The sequence below is a fragment of the Anolis sagrei genome, chromosome 4 (genome assembly GCF_037176765.1).
Source record: "Anolis sagrei isolate rAnoSag1 chromosome 4, rAnoSag1.mat, whole genome shotgun sequence".
NCBI lineage: Eukaryota > Metazoa > Chordata > Lepidosauria > Squamata > Dactyloidae > Anolis > Anolis sagrei.
This window is the reverse complement of record NC_090024.1, coordinates 36,656,055-36,677,229: the sequence shown is the minus strand read 5'-3', so window position 1 is coordinate 36,677,229 and position 21,175 is coordinate 36,656,055. Positions and strand designations below refer to the sequence as shown.

The window sequence follows — 21,175 nt, the reverse complement described above, 5'->3', positions numbered from 1 at the left end:
AAATAGAAGTCGATGATGAATAAAGACAAATATCAGAAGGTGACTTAAAAAAAAGGATTAATCTTTCAATCAGTTTGGTATATGAAAAACAACTGACAAATGCATTTCCAAGCCCCACAAGCATATGTTTGTGTCAATTACCTTCAGAGACATATGTAAAAGATTTAGGATGCTCTGGACAAAATCTGTGTGCTTTGATGATCAAAGGAGATTGGGGGCTATCACTACCTTAGCACTGGCATGAGTTCTGAATGAATACTGTTTTTCATTTTTAAGATTATTTTATATCTCAGGATAGAAACATATGGACAACATGACTAAAAGATCAAGACCAATATCCTGTTCATCATTAGTGTAGTGTAAATGTAGTCTCACTAATTTGTGCTATGTTGCTACATTACACGAGCAATCCTGAGACAGGAATTATTATTATTGTTTTCATCCTCACCACCACCAATCACTCCACCTTTTCCCAGGATTATGGCTTCTAGAAAGGATTCATATGGACAAATACAGTTGCTCACTAACTCTGGATGCAAATTTGCTCTGGGTAATGCCTTTCCAAAAACATAAAGGAACTGCAACCAGAAGTATAAATGAACAACAATATTCCATCCCAAGTCTTTCTCTTCTTTTCCATAACCCTATATGGATTCTGTAATAAGCATGCATGAAAATAATAATGTGCACATTTTTATTTATGCATCATATCATATGTATGGTCATCTCAGTACAAAGTCCCACTGATTCAAATTTGATAGCTGGATTCATTTGGGATAAAGCATGCTTTACTGCATATCTGGCGGTTATGTGTTGGTGAGCTATCTTATCTTAACGGGCTCCACAGTCACATATCTACCCGCCGCCAGGACACTGAACTTGGAGAACAATCTTACTCAGACAACGAGAGATCGCCTAAGTAAGTAAGTCTTATTAATACAAACGGAGATTTATATGCATAAAATGGGTGATCTTCAACAACATGCACAGTTTTAATAGATAGACAAACAGACAGATTAAAGACCATACCATAAATCTTTTGGATTCCCTGCAAATCATCATTAGGTAGTTTGAAGTTGTCTGTTTCCATGTACTGGTAAAATGGAGCCATGATGGCAGTTGGATCATTGGAATGCTCCAAGCCTAGTGCATGCCCCAGTTCATGAACTGCAACTAGAAACAAGTCATTTCCTGGAGAGAGAAAAGAAAATAATGGTTTATGATTAATTTATTGTTAGTTATTTGACACATTAAAGCTGGCTAACATTTGTGTGGTGGCTTATGTGTAATGCTTTTGCCACCAGGCCATGAGTTACTCTCATTCTCCTTACCTCACAATCTTTAAAACCCTGCACTGGGTTGTGTAACTGGGTGCCCTAAGGTCGCTTTAACAATGGATGAGCAAGTGTCGGTTTGATCTAGTAATGTCTGACAATTCTTACTTTAGCCTTTTAAGTAAAGGGCTTTCAGGCAGCAAAAGAAATCAATAAAAGACAAAGGTTTGCTGACTTACAATCAGATTTAACTTCTAACATGGAACATAACATGTTCAGCATCTCATATCCAGCATGTAGCATATGCAGTGTAGCAAATAATGAAATAACATCTTTCCCTTGACCACTTTAGCACTTCACAACACTTTCACCTCCAACTAATTACATTTCCATTTTCACCCGACTCTATTTTCATCTTTTTTATAACTCAGGGCCCTTTTACATTACAAAATAATAGCAATATGATTCCATTTTAGCTGTCATGGCTACATCCTCTGGAATCTGAGGTTTGGAAGCTTGGTGAGGCCTCTGAATCCCCCCTCATTACCTGCCAATTCCAGGGCTGGACAGAACCATAACCAAGGAATTGGGAATGGCATCACAGATCTACAATGGTATAATGTAAAAATACTAATCCCTTTTCATTTATGTTCCATCTTACCATTGAACTAATTCTCCTTTTATATTTTTTCTACCTTAGCTTCTGCATTTTCAGAGATGTTACTGTTTGTCTCCATTAAGGTCATGGAGGCTAATGATTTAGCCTTCTTTACATGTACTTTCCAAGCATCAGTTGTTCAATATTGTAATTAAGATGAAGGTTTATATTCATGAAACCTCATGGTAAAATAAAAACCAATTAGTCTGAAAGGTGCTGCCACTTTTCTTTTTTCTCACTTTCCCTTCTGCTCTAGCTTTTTAAAACATGCATTCATATAGTAAACCAAAACAAATAAGGAACTCACATAAACTAGTTCAAATCTATTCTTTCAATGGCACAGTTGTTCAGTCTGGACAGTTGATTCATCTGAATCAAACCCAGGCCAGACTGCCCTGAAGTCCCAGGATACTCTCAAGTTTCCAGCAAAAGACAAAGTACCCCCCCCCCCCCCGCCACTTTGCTAAAAGTGGAGAAAAGTTGGTCTTATTTATTTATTTATTTACATCACTTATATCCCGCCCATATCAGCCCGCAGGCAACTCAGGGCGGTCTACATATCGGCACAATTCGATGCCATCAATACAATACAACAGCAAAAACAATTAAGTGCATTTAGACAAAAAAGACAGTGCAATAACAATTTTAAAAAAGCTATATCCTCTGTTTCCAATCCTCATCCATTTCATCGTCTTGGTCGTTCCTGGGTCATTCTCCATCTCAAGCTTGACTATCTATTCCGGGGTTCCGAATGCTTGCTCGAAGAGCCAGGTTTTTACTTTCTTCTGAAAAGTCAGGAGGGAGGGGGCTGATCTAATATCCCTAGGCAGGGAGTTCCACAGCCGATGGGCCACCACAGAGAAGGCCCTGTCCCTCGTCCCCGCCAAACGTGCTTGCGAAGGAGACGGGATCGAGAGCAGGACCTCCTCAGATGATCTTAACTTCCTGGAGGGTTCATAGGAAGAGATGCGTTCGGATAGGTAGTGGGCCGGAACCGTTTAGGGCTTTATAAGCTAAAGCCAGCACTTTGAATTGAGCCCAGTAGCAAACTGGCAGCCAGTGGAGCTGATGCAGCAGAGGAGTTGTGTGCTCCCTGAGCGCCGCTCCTGTTAGCAACCTGGCTGCTGCACGCTGGACCATTTGAAGCTTCCGGGCCGTCTTCAAAGGCAACCCCACGTAGGAAAAGCAGGAAAAGAATTCTTAGCAGGAAAAGAATTCACTGGAAAGCACGGTGTATAATAAAAAACAGCTAGCAGTCTATTCACGGTAAGTATGGGTTCTTTTGGTTATCTAGACAAGCTCTCTGTTTACAAAAGCTTGTGCCTTGAACTTAATGACCGATATGACTTATATGGCTATGTCTTTCACTATTTCCTCATGTGTTTTATTTTCATTTTAAAAATAAGTTTACAAATAATTTTAAATGGTACTCTATAATTCTCTAAAGCAAATTAGCAAGAATTCTTGAGTAATCTTAACAGTTATATCTCCAAAAGTAACATTTATTTCCAAACATCCCAAAGAATTGTGTTTTTCAAACACTGGATTATCTCTTGCCCTTTCACAGTAATAGCTACATCCCAAATCCCGTTTTTTAAAAAGTAGATGTTTTACCAGCATGAATCCATGCAATTTCAGCTTTACCAAAGAGATTAAGATTTTTAAATAGCTAAAAAGAAAAATGGGGTATTGTCTTCATTGACATACGATGTCTCTTAATACTGAATGGTTGTCTGAAAAAAGCAAATCAACCCCTAAGTAAATTAATATAGTCTCCTTTTTAAAAAATACAAAATCTCAGAAATACAAATAAATATCTAAAAAGAACACTTTATTTTTGTGAAGCTTTAGTATCATCTGAGTCAAACATTGTATTCAAACTGGAGAACAGGATGTCAACCTTTTCATGGCTCAGGTTTACTAAGTGGGTTTACCAGTATAATTGTTTCATGATGTTTTCAAGCTACTGAATAACAGAAGATAAAGGTTTTTATAAAAGAAACCCAACTACAGTTTTTCTCTCACGAAACATCCCCTGAAAGCACCATTTAATCTGGCAGAGTTCAAGGTCATCCTTCCAACTTATAGCATATGGGTACAAACTAAATTGATTGTTTACAATGATGAGAAAGTCAGTCAAGGGGAATTTCAATAGAAATTGAATTGACATGTCCTTGCTCGGGAGTTTAGATGGTCAGTTTCCTCCTAAAGCTAGTCTTTGAGCTATCTTGTTGTCCATATGAATCTGCACACCAGGCTGATATGCAAGACAAATTTATTCTTCTTCACTACAAATCTGTTTGCCTGCAAAGTTCTGTGCAGACCAACAAATAAAACATTCCCTGCCCCAATAAATTTGGCCCAAGGGAAAGTACTCTCTTAGCTTGTTATTTAACCAGTACTGTCTTAAGCTAAGGGTCATTGTAACCCCTCCCAAAATCTGATAAATGAGTTAGTAAGATAAAACTTATTTATATAAGTTCCATTGGGAACTTATACTCTGGATGTGTGCCTATGAGAAAATAAACAAACTATGGCTTTGGCTTGTGCTTTGTTTAGCATGTTGTCTAGATGTAGGTGCTTTCTCTTCTGAGGACCCACTTATCCCCCTACGAATCCCAGAGATTACTTCGGTCCGAAGACCAAAATTTGCTTGAAGTCCCCAACATCCGGACTTATCATCTGTCCTCTACTAGGCAGAGAGCCTTCTCGGTCGTAGACCCTTATTTATGGAATGCCTTGCCAGTTGAAACCCGATCTATCCGAGACCTACTTGCTTTTTGGAAAGCCTGTAAAACCTTTCTCTTCCGACAAGCTTTCGATGGGTGAATAACTCAGGACTATGTCTGTTCTTGTTTTTATTGTATTTTAAAGTTAATTGTATTGTTTTAATTTACTGCTGTAAACCGCTCCGAGCCAAATTGGGAGTAGCGGTATACAAGTCAAATAAAGTAAAATAAAATAAAATAAAATAAACAATCCAGAGTTTATTCTTCTCTTGTTTCTCTTTGGTAAAGGGAAGGGGACCAGAAAAGAGAATTTATTTGAGTTTGGGTGGCAAACAAAACAAAACAAACCAATTCAATAAGTATTCACCAATCATGCTTTAAGCAGGAACAACAAGGCAACAGATATCAGTACCATGCTTAGAACTGATAAACCATTGTTCTCAGGCCAACATACATTTGTAGCCAACATGAAAGTTAAGAGTATATAAGGTGCAGGTTTAGATAAGGATCTTCCAATCAGAAAAGAATATTGGAAGGAGACAAAAAAAACCCCTCAGATATGATTTATTTGAATTTAGCAGCCAACGAAGTTTTCATTTGTACATACATCTATTCTACCCTGTTGGACTGACAGTTTGGCTAAAACAAATTAGGAAGACATGTTCATTTTAGATATCTTACTGTTACCAGCCTGTCCCAGTAGAAGTCAGAAAATGTTTTTACCAAGAGGTGTCTGTGTGTTCATTCAAAATAGTAAACACTATTCCTATGCTGGTCAGATGCTACTGAAATGATCAATGACTTCCATAGGAGCCATGCTTGATCAATTCCATTTAAACTCACCTGCTGACATGCATCATTGCCATACCAGAGTCAAAGAAAGTAAATGGTGCTGTATTTTAAAGATTTTCTAGCCTGAAGTCTCCCCATCGCTTGTTATGTCTCATTGACACATATGATATATCCACAGCTGAGACACTGGCTTCCCCCAGGAGATTCATTTCGGATATTCTGCTGGTTCAGGTTCCTGAGGCACAGCTTGGTTGCAGTGTGTCAACTGAACTGGCAGCAATGTGAAATTTACTAGAAGCTGATCTCTGCAGTTCAACAGAGGTTGAGTATTTTCATCAATTTCTCTTGGCTGCTAACACACCATCCACATGGGAAAAAATGACTGAACTCAACCAGTATAGATTTCAAGTACATTTAATGTGCGCTCTCTGTTTCTATCACACTTCAAAATCAATTCAGTGAGGATTAATTTATTTTACCAGAAACAATCCAAAGAATTAGACTAGGCTTTTGAATTGGGGAGGCTGCAGAGAAGGACTCTGGACATGACAGAAAACACATTTATCCACAACAGGCAAACATTACACATGCAAATATTCTATCTCAATGCACACAAAAATCTGCTCCAGTTCTTAATTCTAAGAAAGAATTAAGATAGAGGATCTGTAAATTCTTCATATCATACAAAAGTGTGCATTAGTCACGAGCCTGCAATAAAGGCACAATTCTGTCCTGAAATTCAAGTAATTAACCTTGATTTTATTCTATTTTTGCTGGAGACACGAAGAGCATATTAAAAAGGAAATATATTTAGAGGATTTTCATGGAAGCCTGAAAGGTTTTCTCTGTAAGAAACCATTTGCCTCTTAGCTATGAATGTGTGGGAATACCAGAGGAGAGAGACGATTAGCTTTTATGCCCTGCATTTTATAAGCCTTTTTGACAAAGCACAGAAATTGCCCTTCCCCAGGATGTTTACAAGGATTTGCCTCTAGTAAAATGTGCTGATCTGTAACCTTCCTAGATGTCTTCGCATCCCTAATGTTGATTCATTCAATCTAATTTAATCCTTGATTAAATCAGATTAGCTAGATTTGGTGATTTACAGAGCAAACGGTTTAAAGCAGATGAAGTACATCTCTATAAGAGTCTAGGAGGGACACTTAGTATATTGAGATAAAATGAGATTGCCAAAGAGATACAATAATTCCGAAAAGACCAAATCCACTAGAAGTGTGATTGAAGGAACTCAGTTGACCACAGGGAGCGTGATGGTAACAGTTACGTTTTGATATACTGAAACAAGATATATACCAAAAATAGAAGTAGAATGCTGTTCTGTCATTTCCCTTTGTAATGTATACTTTCAATATTTGGCTTGTTATTTAAATTATTAACAAAAACAATTCTGGATTCCGAAACATTGCGGTACTGTCTTTCCATGTGTTTGCGCATAGGGAGATTCATCAAAGCATAAATATTTCAATAGCCTAATTAAACAAATAAAAGACCTTTGCACAAAAATCTTATACAGTATCTGTTGACATGTCCCACATATTAGGATTTAAATTCTTTATTTGGAAATATTTTAACAAGAAATGCAACCAAATTACAAGGCGAATGAAGTTTTATCATTAGTATTTTTACAGCATTTGGATATACATAGAAAGAGCAGATTAAGGGAGAATTGGGAAACCTGGAAGGGAAGAGAAAGAAATGTGTCATGGTAAAAGCATTTTGACACTACAAAGCATTTTTAAATCACACAGAAAGCATAGATTATACATCAGCAATAGGAAGGGGAGGGAACCATTGATACCAAAAAAGCATAGCCACACTAGTAGAGCAAGCACAGAGATTAAGTTTGTTTTGCTTGTCTTTAAACAATGTCTTGCCAGTTTTAGATAATGAAATTAATAGAAGCCAGCACTCAAGCATGTTTTATAAGAATGTCCCCCCAGAGCACCATAAATCTAAGGAGTAATCTTATCTGCTGACATTAAAATTCACATTCTTGAAATAAGTGTTTTATACTGAAGACACAATTACAGTTCCCCACTATGATACAATAAGAGATTCGGCCACAGAAAAAGAATGACAGTAACATTTTAGGGACAAAATAATTATCAATGTATGAAAAAATTCAACAACACAATATTACCATAACCCACTAGAAGCAAATAGTACCACTTTTGCTTCAGTCCTTTACTGTGTTAAGTCATGGGCTTGGAGCTCCCTACACTTTTGTCAACACTTCAGCTATAGACACATACAAAACACTACTTCATTGTGTCAAATAAACTGTGATCGGGGGTTTTCAAAGTGGGTGAGTGTTAAAGCAGGCTGTATAATTAAGGCAAATTTGAACTTCCATTCATTCCACTCAGAAATGGATAACCTTACAAAGGAGCTATCAAAAATGTCAAAGGACCTGTTGCATGATTGATATTAAAAAATCTGTCCTAAACTGATGTGTCCAAAATAGGTTCTTCAAGAACCCAGTATTTATAACTAGGAAGGTGTTTGAAATATAGTATACTTAATAAACTTATGTATAAGTCAACCTCATGTATTCATTGATGAGAGGTTTTGAGGCCAAAATTATGGATTTCAATGTGACCCGTGAAGAAGTCAAGGATTATTTCACACAGAAGAGAAAGGGCTAGTGCCACCTCAGAGGACCAGCCACCACTGGCCACTACTATTTCCCCACACAGGAAATTTTTTAAAAGGCCCATAGTGGCATTGCAGTGGGGAAAGTAGATGAACAATGATTGTTTTTGGTTCTCCATGACAAAATAAGCTCTCAACTTTTGCCACTCCACTCAGAGAAGGGATGGTTCCTTCATACAAACAGAAAAGTCAAGGTGCAGTTATTACACCAGCCCATGCATAGGCTGGTGGGGGTCAATTTTCTAATAAACATTTCTAGACTTATACATAAGTATATACAGTAAATATTGAAGTAAATATTTGGATTGGGAGCATTTAAGAGTTGAGTAATAAAACGAAGTTACAGTGTTTGCTTTTCCTGTTTTAAACTGAATAAATAAAACATCCAATGCTTCAAAATCCTTAAAAGTGTTCGATCTTTATTCAATGGGGGTGGGGAAACAATCCCAATCATATCACATTTCAGTTTGGAGATTTTCAATTACAACAATCCACTAAAAGAATCTTATGAAACTTAGGATATGCATTGCTGCATGACCCTGATTTGTCCCTATAAAATCAAACCTGTATTTACAGTGACATGTGGCTATTCAAATAGCTACCTTAAACACAGTCAAATATTGAAAGCTGAAAAATGTTCAATATTTCACCACTCTTTAATTTCTGTCTTTGTGGGGAGGAGAAATATGAGCAATTGCAGGAGAAAACAAGATACAGGAGTGTAAAAAGGAGAGAGGCAGCATCATGGATATATTTTGAGACAACTGGAGGAGAGATATATAGGGCATATTTGGACGAGTGCATTAATTTCAGACACTATTTCTGGGCTAGTCATGAAACTGAGTTCACAGCCAGCTCACAGGCTGTGTAATGCCAAGGGCATATCCCAACATTTGTTTGATTGTTAGATTTTCATGTGGTTCATATGTAAAAATATTTTAAACCTTTTAGTATTTCTGAGATTAAAGAGTGCACTGTACTTTCAAAGTCACTCAACACCCACATTTTCAAAGTATAGATGTGGCCTATCAACCGGTCATCTGAGCACCCAAATTTTATTATGCAATTGCCACCTGGGAGCAATAAGGATTCCTCCTTATGGGATCAGTGGCAGGTTGGAAAGATCTCCCTAGTAATCAACAACAACGACAACAACGACAATAACAATAACAATTTGTATCCTGCTTTTATCTTTTAATTGAGATGCAAAGTAATGTTGAAAGATACCAGTCCACAACTTTTATTGATCACCATTGCAAAGCCTTGGCATCACCAACCTGGTAACACAAACCAAGCCTGCTTGTTCGGTAAGATGATAGCAACAAAAAGCAAAACAGGTGGATACCACTAAGTGTTTCCTCTGCCCCCTGAGGAGCAATGTGGGGTCTGCTGCCCCTCAATTTGGCAAGGCTTCATCTATCGACCTCTATCAACGCCAAGTGTCTCTTTCAGGATCGCACATTAAAATTGCCACAAGAGGGAGGTCCCAGACCCACCTTCTGTAACCACAAAAACAGTTTCACAGTCAATGCCATACAACCAAATACCCTTTCCACAATCTGATATCTGTACCGTATTTGTCCAATACAATGCCTTTACCTGTAAGGAAGCGTCAAAGTTATGTACCCATCAACCACCAATTAAACAACCAAGATTAAGTTGTTAATTTTCTACAACCAAGATTAATTTGTCCATTTTCTCAGTATTCTGTCTAACCTTTCAACAGAAGCGTTCTAGCAGGTTGAAACTCATACTGTTGTTCCAGGAAAATGTGGTGACTCTCTCTGCAGATGAAGTTGTTGCTATATAAAGCAAAGTCCAGTTAAAGTCCTAGAGGCAATCCAGTTTGAGACTTATCATAACTTAGAACCCTTGCAAACACTCGCTCATGTTCCTTTTGCAACAATTGTTAGTTTTTTTTATTGTGTGGAACAGCTTTGGAAGACCATGTTGAGTTTTGAGCAGACATTAGATTTAGTAAATTAGCTTAGGAGAATATAATAAAAGTGGTACCTGACAATTCATTTGCTACATTGTTACTTGTACTGAGCCAAAAAAAAGAAGAGATTAGCTTATTATTAAAATAAAATGCAATCTAAAACCAATCTCTCAAAACAACTTTCAGGTTGGATGTTCCCTTCAATTTTAGTTTTGCTTCCTCACAAAACTTTATTGCCCTTGTTGTTTGGGAATTAATATGAATGCTTTAAAAGCATGAGTAATTCCAACAAGATTTATGAAAACAGCAACAAGAATATATTAAGGTTTTACTGAGCACTCCAAGAAGTTGTTCATCTCTTTTGAGAAACACAGAATTCAAATTGACTTCATTAGCAGAGCATTATAGTGTGGAAAATGAGCCTGGTACTTTTCAAGGGGTTGGTGATTTGCATTTTTGCTAAATAATCAAGCTGTTGCCTTTTCCCAGCCTCCAGTAGACCAGAGGAACATGAGAGGAAGAACAATCACTCAGCCAGCTTAATCCTCTTGACACTCTGCTGTTCAATTTAGCTTCTAAACAATCTGTCACTGGAGTTCTCCACTGTTTTATCAGACATGTTAAATGATAGCAGACTATACGACTACATTCTTTTTTACCCAAACCACAGCTGAAACAATGAACCGAAAAAGGATGGAGAGTAAAAATGATGTTTGATTCCAAAGAATGACTGATACTTTTAAATAATTTCATTAAACCACTGTGTCTTTTCATGGTTTAAGACAGTACAGAATCCTAAGGCATTGTGGATTTTAATTTCAGCACCTCAGTTGAAACAAAACATTCCAAGTCATGTCACAGCATAATGACACCAGGCTGTGACAGTGGTAATCACTTCTGTGAATGGAAGGACTTTTTTCATTTATAGAAGGGATCTCAGTGGAGGCTCCACAGATGGAAGGAATATATATAATTTTCAGCCATTCCTCCTTTTTGCTGCAATTTTTTGCATTGCTTTCCCTTTGGTCCTGAAAGTCCCCAGATCTTCTGAAACATGTAATCAGAAAATGGAGTACATGTAATATGAAAATCTCCTTCCTTTCTCTTCAATTAGCTGATACGTTTTAAGAATCCAGAAACCCTCTCTGCTAGACCCAATATCAGGGTAAAACATACAGTTGGCTGACATGAGACATAATTTAATCTGCTCACTAGGCTAATGTGCTCTCTCAGAAAGTCATATAATTAATATGCACTGGATTAGTTGAAAACATCGAAAAAGGTAGGCTTTGAAATGAACAACCAACCTGAAAGCTTACAGTATACATTGCATCAGTGAGAGAGAAGATAGAATGGAAGGGAAGCTGAGACAAGATTCACATGGAACAAATAAACATAACTGTGGTTACATATTCTTCTATTTTAAATGGGTTTGGAAATATCTTTACTGATTTAACTAGACTGTTCAATTGTTTAAGAATGTGTGAAATCTTAATTCTGTTCAAATTATAACTTGTTTTCATATAATTTTAATCCAGATTGTTTTTTTTTGTTTTTTTAGAAATGTTATGGTCACACATTAACTAAGCAATTATACTTGATAACAGTTAACTGGAGTCTGAATGAGATGAGTGGAGGAAGGTGGTGTGAACACATTGTTTCATATATTGAACTGTAAACACAATGCACAAACATGATCAGGAGAAACAAGACAATGGGTAGAAAACAAAAGATTGGATAATAACTATTAGATTCCAGAATCAGAAAACTGACATGTATATAGATTTAATCATGCAGCTTTGCTATTGGGAAAATTGAGCGAGAGCATGAGAAATGAGAAATAGAAGAAAACGTAGTAAAACATGAGATTTACTGGCAGGAAAAAAAGGTAGAAATACCACTATAACAATTCATATACCATAATGCAAGGAAAAAACAAAGGGAAAAAAATTCTAGCACAAGAAATGGTATATGTTGCCACCTAGAGAACATTTTCACTGTATTCTCCTCAACATGCCACACAAAATTCCACTGATCTCAATGCAATCTGATATTGCAGTAATATCTCAGGGTGGTTCTACACAGACACTTTATCTGCCATCTCCCAGGCTGTTGCAGAGGCAAGAAGAAATCCAGCGGTCCAAATCCAGACTGGCATCATTGAATGGACATCCTTACCATCCACATCCTGTTCCCACCACAGTGGCATCTACCAGGCATGAAACATTGGTTGGGGAACTGTAGCAATATGGGAGAAGGCCATTTTTTGTCCAATGGCCACAGCTACGACAAGAACAGGAGGGAGATGGTAAGTGCCATCCTGTGTCCCAGGTCATGTAAACCCAGGGAATACAGAATGGCCACGTAAACAGTTGCAGCTGCAGTTAGATTGTTACCATGGCGAAGTAGTTTGATTCACTGCTCAGCTATGGGATGTCACTGGATTACCCTGAGCAAGTGAGCCTCTCTCAGCCTCAAAGGAAAGCAAGGCAAATCTCTTGTAAGGCAATTCTGTCCCCCTCTTAAAAAAATCCACAACAGATTCAACTTTGTCCACCATAAGTCAGAAATGACTTGAAGCATACAACAACAAACAAAATGCTAAATACTTAGCCTTAACTGGGATGGTCATTATTAGCATTCAAAATTTCAAGGTGTTAAGGGCAACCTTCCACCATGTGGCAAAGCTTCACTATTTTCAACAGTGCTCCAAGTGACATTAATGCCTGACCCCCAAATTGTCATACCAGCAAATCAATATTTCTGAAGAGACTACTGACAGTTTGTGCTATTGTGCTAGAACATTAATGATGTTACCTCAGCAGTGTACTGACAGGGCAAGTATATCACAGGAACCACAGATGTGTAAAATTGGACAATTAGATTCTTAAAATTTACAAACATGCTATCAAATAGGGCAAGCACTCACATCACATAGCCAAGTGACATGACATTCACTTGCAGTGCAAGGCATTCACTTACTCCCAGGCAGCCCAGTCTTATTAAACCGTGGTAAGAAGGGCTTGGCAAACAATTGCAGTACAGCCGCAGCAACTATAATATGATACGTGTCTCCAGAAAGGCACAGGCAGCTACCTCTACTTCTTGAAAATGCAACATTGCTTTGTCTATTTATCTCATCAAAAACCTGGACACGCAGTAGACTATGTTCGTTAACATAACAGCTGCAGTGCTGTCATGTGTGAACTTACTTGGGATGTCTGACTTGGATCAAAGGTGCTTTAAAGTACCAAGCTCAATAAAGAAAAAAATAATTTCTGAAAACATTAGTAAATTTCATTGTTAGTGAGCCGATCAAAGGAATGGCACTACAGTGGGTACTTTGCATGTTTCCTAGTCTTTAATTAAAATTCTGTTCCATAACATTTTTTCTTGTTATTCAAGGCCTTGGATTACTGAATGCTTTGTCTGTTGCAAAGCTGAGATTTAAAGCTCTAAGTACACAGTAAACCATGAGCAGCCAAGTTCATTTTGCTGTCAAGAGGGTAGGATTTCATTTGACATAAGTGGGGTTGCTAGTTCCTGTGATAGTTAAAAATCAATAAACTGCTGTCTTATTGAGCCTGCCATGCTGAAAAAATTGCACCATTTAGACATGTTGCCATGCTCCACTTAACCTATGTAGTGTTTGATTAAATCCTTGTTATAGACATTTAAATGCAAACATTGTTCAACAAAAGGCTGAGTCTTTGGGTGGTAGATCCCTGGCAAAAAATAAAAGGAAAAATATCACTAATCAATACATTGCAATATATTTTGTGTTCTTGAAAAGCCCTAATTATCACTCTTTGCCATTTCTAGTTGAAAGGCCATATAATTTCAGACCAGAACATAATTCCTTCCTTATACAAACATTATTAAGCTTTCTCTGCATCCTGGGTAATTATTGTGCCTTAAAATTCATTCAGTAAATGTTTTAAAAATACAACTACCAATTTTACACCAAAACTTCAAGTACTAAGTTAATACAATTAATGAATCCATCTAATTAATCACCAGATGTAATTTGAACCATCTTAACTAATCAGTAATTAAAATGCTCTTGTAGACCTTAAAAGCACTTCCAGTCTGAATCTTTGGGAGAACGCAAATTTATTTTATTTATAATGTCAGCTTGGTAGTTGATTAAATGTCCTTTGACCAGTATCTGGCCACTTGGAGTGCCTCTGGTGTTGCTGCAAGAAGGTACTCCATTGTGCATGTGGCAGGGCTCAGGTTGCATTGCAGCAGGTGGTCAGTGGTTTGCTCCTCTCCACACTCGCATGTCATGGATTCCACTTTGTATCCCCATTTCTTAAGATTGGCTCTGCATCTCATGGTGCCAGAGCACAGTCTGTTCAGTGCCTTCCAAGTCGCCCAGTTTTCTGTGTGCACGTTCTGACCTACAAGAAGCACTGCCTGGAGAAACTACACTGTCTAGCCGGTATTGCACCACCTGACATGTCAACGACTTAAATCAAGAAATAGTTTTCTAAGATCTACAGAGACACTCGCTGGAACACCCCAGCAAGCGAGAGTCCAAAAGTGACAGGCTCAAACCCAGAGCCTCAATCAATGGCTGATATGCAATGAGAAACTCCCCCCTGGGCACGCTGATACCCAAACAGGGGATGAGCTGGAGATGTCACTGCCTTGGTCCTTTCACTATTGGCTTCCCGGCGGATGTCAGGTGGTGCAATACCAGCTAGACAGTGTAGTTTCTCCAGTGGTGTAGGGCACAGACACCCCGTGATAATGCGGCATGTCTCATTAAGAGCTATATCCACTGTTTTAGCGTGGTGAGATGTGTTCCACACTGGGCATGCATACTCAGCAGCAGAGTAGCATAGCACAGGGGCAGATGTCTTCATTGTGTCTGGTTGTGATCCCCAGGTTGTGCCAGTCAGCTTTCGTATGATATTGTTTCTAGCACAAACCTTTTGCTTGATATTCAGGCAGTGCTTCTTGTAGGTCAGAACGCAAGTAATAACTATATATAATAGATTAATATACACATACATTAGCTGTGCCAATACATGCTCCTTGTAAAGGGTAATTGTCTTCCTTCCATATTTATAAGTTCAGTTTTTGTTCTCTCTAGAAATCGCTAGGTCCTCTGGTGGAAGTTGTCCATAGAGGATCCTGGAGGACATGGAAGTGTCTAGAGGGAACACTTCTCTGGGAATATCTAGATCCTCTAATGCAACTCACCCCACAGCCAGCTTGGGGAGCCTAGAGATTCTCAGTTAAGTATTCACTCATGTAAAAAACAAAAACAAAGTAAAGACTTCCTGTATATATTTCAGATTTCAGTATTAATGTCAAAATACGTAGTATGATTTTACATAGGATTTGTGTTACATTAGAACAGTAAAGACAAATATCACATAAGTAAAATAAACATTAAATATTAAATAACAAGAAAAATAAAATAAGGTGTAAACATTAAACTAATCTGGGAATCTGCTTTTGCAACACATCCAATGAAGTGGTTTAAAACCAGTATTAAAAAGAGGTTAGGACTAAGTATGTTCCAGTCTACTTGGAATACATGAAGCTAGAGATTTCTTCACATTTCAGGCCATTTCCTTCACACATTACAAACAAATAAAACAAGTGATGAAATGAATAACTATGCAAGAATGGCAATGGGTTACTGGTGGGAGAGGATGGCTGCTATTATAAGTTAGATAGCATTACTTTTGAGAAGTAATTTTCCAAATCTGCCTTGGCCAAGTTGTCAAAAAGTCACCCAAGAGATATTCATCATACCATTCTATGCTCAGGATACATCTACACTGACACAATAGTGCAGCTTGGAACCGGTTTCAGAGGATGTTGTTACTATTGCCAACAACTAAGCTATTTATAGGCCTTCTATTGAGAGTAACTGACTGTACTTTACAATACCAATAATATTTATCATTTTTTTACTATACACAGCCACAAAATAAGCACAGAGGTAATTTGATAATTATTTTATGTTATTTTACATGGTACTTTTCATCAAAATCAGTTGTCTAAGTTGTCATGAAAAGAGATCACTGATGTATTGTCAAAGGCTTTCATGGCTGGAAACTTGTAGGTTGGGTACTTGTAGGTTTTTTGGGCTAAATGGCCATGTTCTAGAAGCCTTCACTCTTGATGTTTCACCTGCATCTATGACAAGCAACCTCTGAGAATGCTTTCCATAGATGCAGGTGAAACATCAGGAGAGAATGCTTCTAGAACATGGCCATATAGCCCAAAAAACCTACAAGAACTCAGATCACTGATGGTTCAGAGTACCCAATAACCCAAATCCAGCACTGGACCATGTGTCAAAGCTAAAACAGCCATTGTGAGTTTTAAGCAACACAAAACAATACAGAATTATCTCATGATTGGTGCATGCATGATGAAACAGAAAAAAACTGTTGAAGCTGTTTCAACAGAACTTCACTCTTACCATCATGATTAGGGTTTCCCAATGTCCATGGTTCATCTGAATCAAAATGAGTATCTCCTCCAATTCCTGGCCCAGGAAAGTAAGCATGAGCCAAAAATCCTCCTTCTCCATCAAAAGGAGAGCTGTCTCCATGAAAACCTGATGCAAAAATGATAGTAATATCCACGTCCCTCTTGCCATTCTCCAGTTCAATATAAGGAACTTCCTCAAAGGTCAGAGGGGTTACATTCTGCCACACGTCAAAGGCACGGCGAATAGCTTTGCGGGTTTCTGCATCTCCTACTTTTGGAGTGACGTTCTTTATGCTGTAAACAAACACAGAGAGAACAAAACAAATATAACCTTAGGAGTGTCATTTCTTGCTCTACTTTTAAACACAATTTGACATCATTCAGCAAGGGAAATATTCTTCAAACAGAAATAATCTTTTATGAGAGAGATCTGTAAAGAACATTGAAATGCTCAAAACTTTGCATACATTATCTGGTGGCAACCATTGCAATGATCTTATAACGTAAGTCGATATTATTATCTATGCTAGGGCACATTGTGGGGATTGGGAGTGGCTTAGGATGACAGAAAAGAGGTCACCTAGTAAGTTCATTGGAAAGATGAGACAGGAATTATGGACTTTTTGGTTTGTTTCTATAGCCATCAAAGAAGATCTTAAACTATGCTTTAAGCAAATTGGTAGGAGTTGTTACAACTAGTAATTTCTGCTATGCCTCTTATGTTTCATGCTTCATTCACTGTTATGGTATAGTATAGCATAGTATAGGCAATATTATTAAACATTATTATTGTTATTATATGCCAATATATTGTTCTCATTAACTACATAGCAATAACATAGGTTTTAAAACTGAAGTACTTGTCTACTTCCAATAACTGAATATGAATGGAAATCCAGGAAGAGAATATTGTCATTTGAAGTCTACAGTCTAAAAGTGAATTATAAATGTTTAATGGAAGTCCAGAACTGAGGTTACACATGTTTTAAACAGATAGAACTAAAAGTTTACCCCATACAAAAGTTTTAAGTATGATTAAAATATCTATGAGATAAAAGCAACTAAAAGCATGATTATTAACAGCAAAAATAGAAAATACATAATGTTATAAAAGGCTCTTTTCCCCTAAGCATTCCGTCTTCAAACATCTGCTACAACAAAAAGTCCACTTGCCTACAGAAGGATAGCAAGTAGGGCCCTGGATTGATCTTTCTCAGCAATTGATAGCAGAATCATCAGACAAGATACACTTCAAGCAGCTGCAAAGTGGATGTGAAATGCAGTAGCCCTATTTAGGTATTCACTCAGGATTTGTGAAGAAAAGTCCTGCTCTGGCATTGCTTTATACACTTTTGGATCCTGAGTTTGCATATTTGGCTAAGAATGCTTTCCATTGCACTAAAGTGTAGACAAATGGGGTTCACTTTCAAATCTTCAGACTCAGGATTCACCTTCAAATCTCCAGACTCAAAACAAAATGAGCTTTCTCGTGGGGGAAGAAGTGGAAGCAGGGTGGGCTCCCCCCCCCCCCCCGATATTAATGGTGCTCTCCTCTCTTGACAAAACGGCTCCCAATTTATCCAGGAGTCTCATAAAAATCCATAATTTTGGCTCCAAACCTATCTTCGGATTACACATGAATCCAGCTTATTCGTGAATATATACAATGCATGTTTTTTCAAAGCAGAGATTAAGGAAAACTTTGACACACCTCTCTACCCTCCCTTTTCCCACTTAAAATCACCCTTTCCACTCTTTAGAAGTTAGGTGGACCATGCAGAATATGTAAGCCTCTTGCTATTATGTGTATTTTGACTGTAATTCTAGCAATTGACCCTAAATTATTGGTTATAACCAACAAATTTTCAAAGCTGGATTTGAAATTAACACCATTTCACAACTCTTCAAGTCTAATAGGGACAATTCTGTACTTTAAACAAATAATTGGAATTTGATACTAAAATTATATTAGGAAGCCCACTGAAAACAGCAAGTACAACTCTATAAACCTTCCCCCAGTCAAATGGAAACTGCTGTCATATATTTCTCATGACACAACTACAAAAAGAAGCCAGGTATATACAATGCTATATGAGCTTTTTGACCCTGGTCCTTACTTCACTACGAGTACAAAGAAATGTAGGCCAGTGGAGACTAGAGTGCCCCAGTTTCTCTCTATGCTAGTGTCAAAACCCCATAACCTGGAACCAGCCTGGCATGCAGAGGCTCCACAAAACTGATTCTTCTTGTGTGGCCTGTGGAAATCCATATCACTCAACAGTGCATGAAGCTGTGGTTCTGCTACAGCCATAACAGCACTAAGATAATATAACCACACAGAGAGTTCATGTCTGGTTAAAACATAATATTGTCCTTTTTTTGTTCTTCTGTATTCAAATTACTTTCTGAAAAAAAACCCATATTTTTTGAAGGATGTAACAAATATGAATTTAACCAGAGACTGGAACAGTTACTCTTTTGGAATATAAGAAATGCTGGCTTGAGGATTCTGGAGGTTCCTGACCAAAATAGTATTTCCTTCCCAAGATTCAACAGGAATATTCCAAAAAGGCCACAAAAGGGAAAAAGTTCCAAAGTGCACACTGTTATGTAATGGTTATATAAATGTATTCCAAATGCGATCCTTTGTCAGCATGGAACTTTTTTATAAATAAAAAATTGGGATGATTCATCAATGAGATGTTATAAAACATGCCTGATAATAAAGAATCACATCTTTCTTGTAGAGCTTATAGCTTTATAGAACTCTTGATCTGCATAGTTTTGTTTACCATTGAACTCCACTGTACACTACTGACTATACATGGTATCTTATGGAAGCATTAAAATCTCCAACAACCACACTGAAAGATCAAAGATAAATGAAGTTTCTTTATTAGAATACTAGCTGCCCCCTGCCACACGTTGCTGTGGCCCAGTCTGTTGATCTGGAAAGTAATGACAAAGTGTCGGTTTCTAATATATGTAATTTCTTTATGCTTGTGGGTAAACAGTATTTCTTGCTGTTTCTTTGTCAGTGTTGATGTGGAGAGTGTCTGGTTTGCCCACCCTGGAACATGCAACATATCATTGTCCTTCTTTAATATTACTCACACACAGAGTGTGTGAGTAATATCTATCTATATATCTACATCTACATCTACATCTACATCTACATCTATGGCTGAATGGCTCTTTGTCAGGAGGACTTTGATTACCTTTTCTTGCCCTGATGAAGTTAGTTGGACTGGCCTTGAGTATTTTCTGTACTGAGCGCTTGTGCCAAGTTTGGTCCAGATCCATCATTGTTTGAGTCCACAGTGCTCTCTGGATGTAGGTAAACTACAACTTCCAAATTCAAGGTCAATGCCCACCAAATCCTTCCAGTATTTTCTGTTGGGAGTTCTGTGTGCCAAGTTTTGTTCAATTCCATTGTTGATGAAGTTCAGAATGCTCTTTGATTGTAGGTGAACTATAAATCCCAGCAACTACAACTCCCAAATGATAAAATCATAATTTTTTGAGTGATGGTCACTCCTTGTGTTGTGAGATGTTTTGTTGCCAAATTTGGTGTGATTTTGTTCATTAGTTCTTTTGTTTTGTTTTTTTAATATAATCTTTATTTATTTTCTAAAAAACAAAGACAGAGCTTGATAGAGATAGTGTTAGAAACTTTTAAAACTTGTAAAAGTTTCACACTGAGCTGGGGGGGGGGGGAAAGACGAGGAGGGGAAAAAAGGGGGAAAAGAGGGGGTGAAAGGATAGATAGCGTAGTGAGTATCCAGTTGTCCTGTTCTCCAGGTTCCCATTACGCTAAGGGAGCGCTGGTTTCTTATTATGTGTGCAGTGTGAGAAAAGAAATTTGAAAAACATAGTGGGGGGTGAGGTGTGTGTGTGTAGTTGTTGTGGTTGTTATGTTTGACTTCCTGGTATCTTCTGGATGATTTTTATCCTTTTCCTTCTTCTGTCTTCTTTCTCCTTCGTTTTTGTCTTGCTCTCCCCTATTTCTATGTTCTCAGTCATGATCCTTTAGATAATTATTCTCATATTCTTTTCTTTTGTTAGGTATGTTGTTACCTGCTTCCAATCTATTTCCGCCATCGGGGTACCCTTCTTCTTTGATAATATATATGTCAATTTATCCATGTTTCTTATGTCTAATATTTTGGTTAGCCATTCTTCTTCTTCAGGAGGGTCTTTCTTTTTCCAATGTTTCGCATACGTTATCCTGGCAGCTGTTGTTAAGAGAAATAAAATTTTATCTTTGTTTTTTTCCATTTTTATGTTGTGTATTCCTAATAGGAAGGTTTCTGGTTTCTGGGGAATGTTTATCTCTAATATGTTTTGTAGCGTTTTATGTATTTTCTTCCAGTATGATTTTGCTTTTGGACAGGTCCACCATATGTGGTAAAACATCCCTTCTTGTTCTCCACATTTCCAACATTTTGTATTTGCGTTTTTGTTGAATTTTCCTAATCTGTGCGGTGTAATATACCACCTATGGGCCATCTTAATCCAATTTTCTTTGAGTTCCATTGCTTTTGAGTATTTTAATTTCCTATTCCATACTTCCTCCCATTCTTCTTTTCTTATTTCTCTTCCCAAGTTATCCCTCCATTTTTTCATATAGTTTTTCCTTTCTTCTTTCTTG

At 37.5% G+C, this 21,175-nt stretch overlaps 1 protein-coding gene across 2 annotated transcripts in view; it reads right to left on the bottom strand.

Annotated features, from left to right (window-relative positions):
• The window catches only part of MMP16 (matrix metallopeptidase 16), a 205,380-nt gene that overhangs the window by 60,817 nt on the left and 123,388 nt on the right, over positions 1-21,175 (bottom strand). For both annotated transcript variants that reach the window (XM_067467371.1, XM_060775571.2), the window contains 2 exons: positions 16,514-16,818; positions 1,030-1,191 (listed from right to left, as the gene is read on the bottom strand). In XM_067467371.1, the coding sequence (XP_067323472.1) occupies positions 1,030-1,191; positions 16,514-16,818 (467 nt within the window). The remainder of the gene's footprint in view (positions 1-1,029; positions 1,192-16,513; positions 16,819-21,175) is intronic.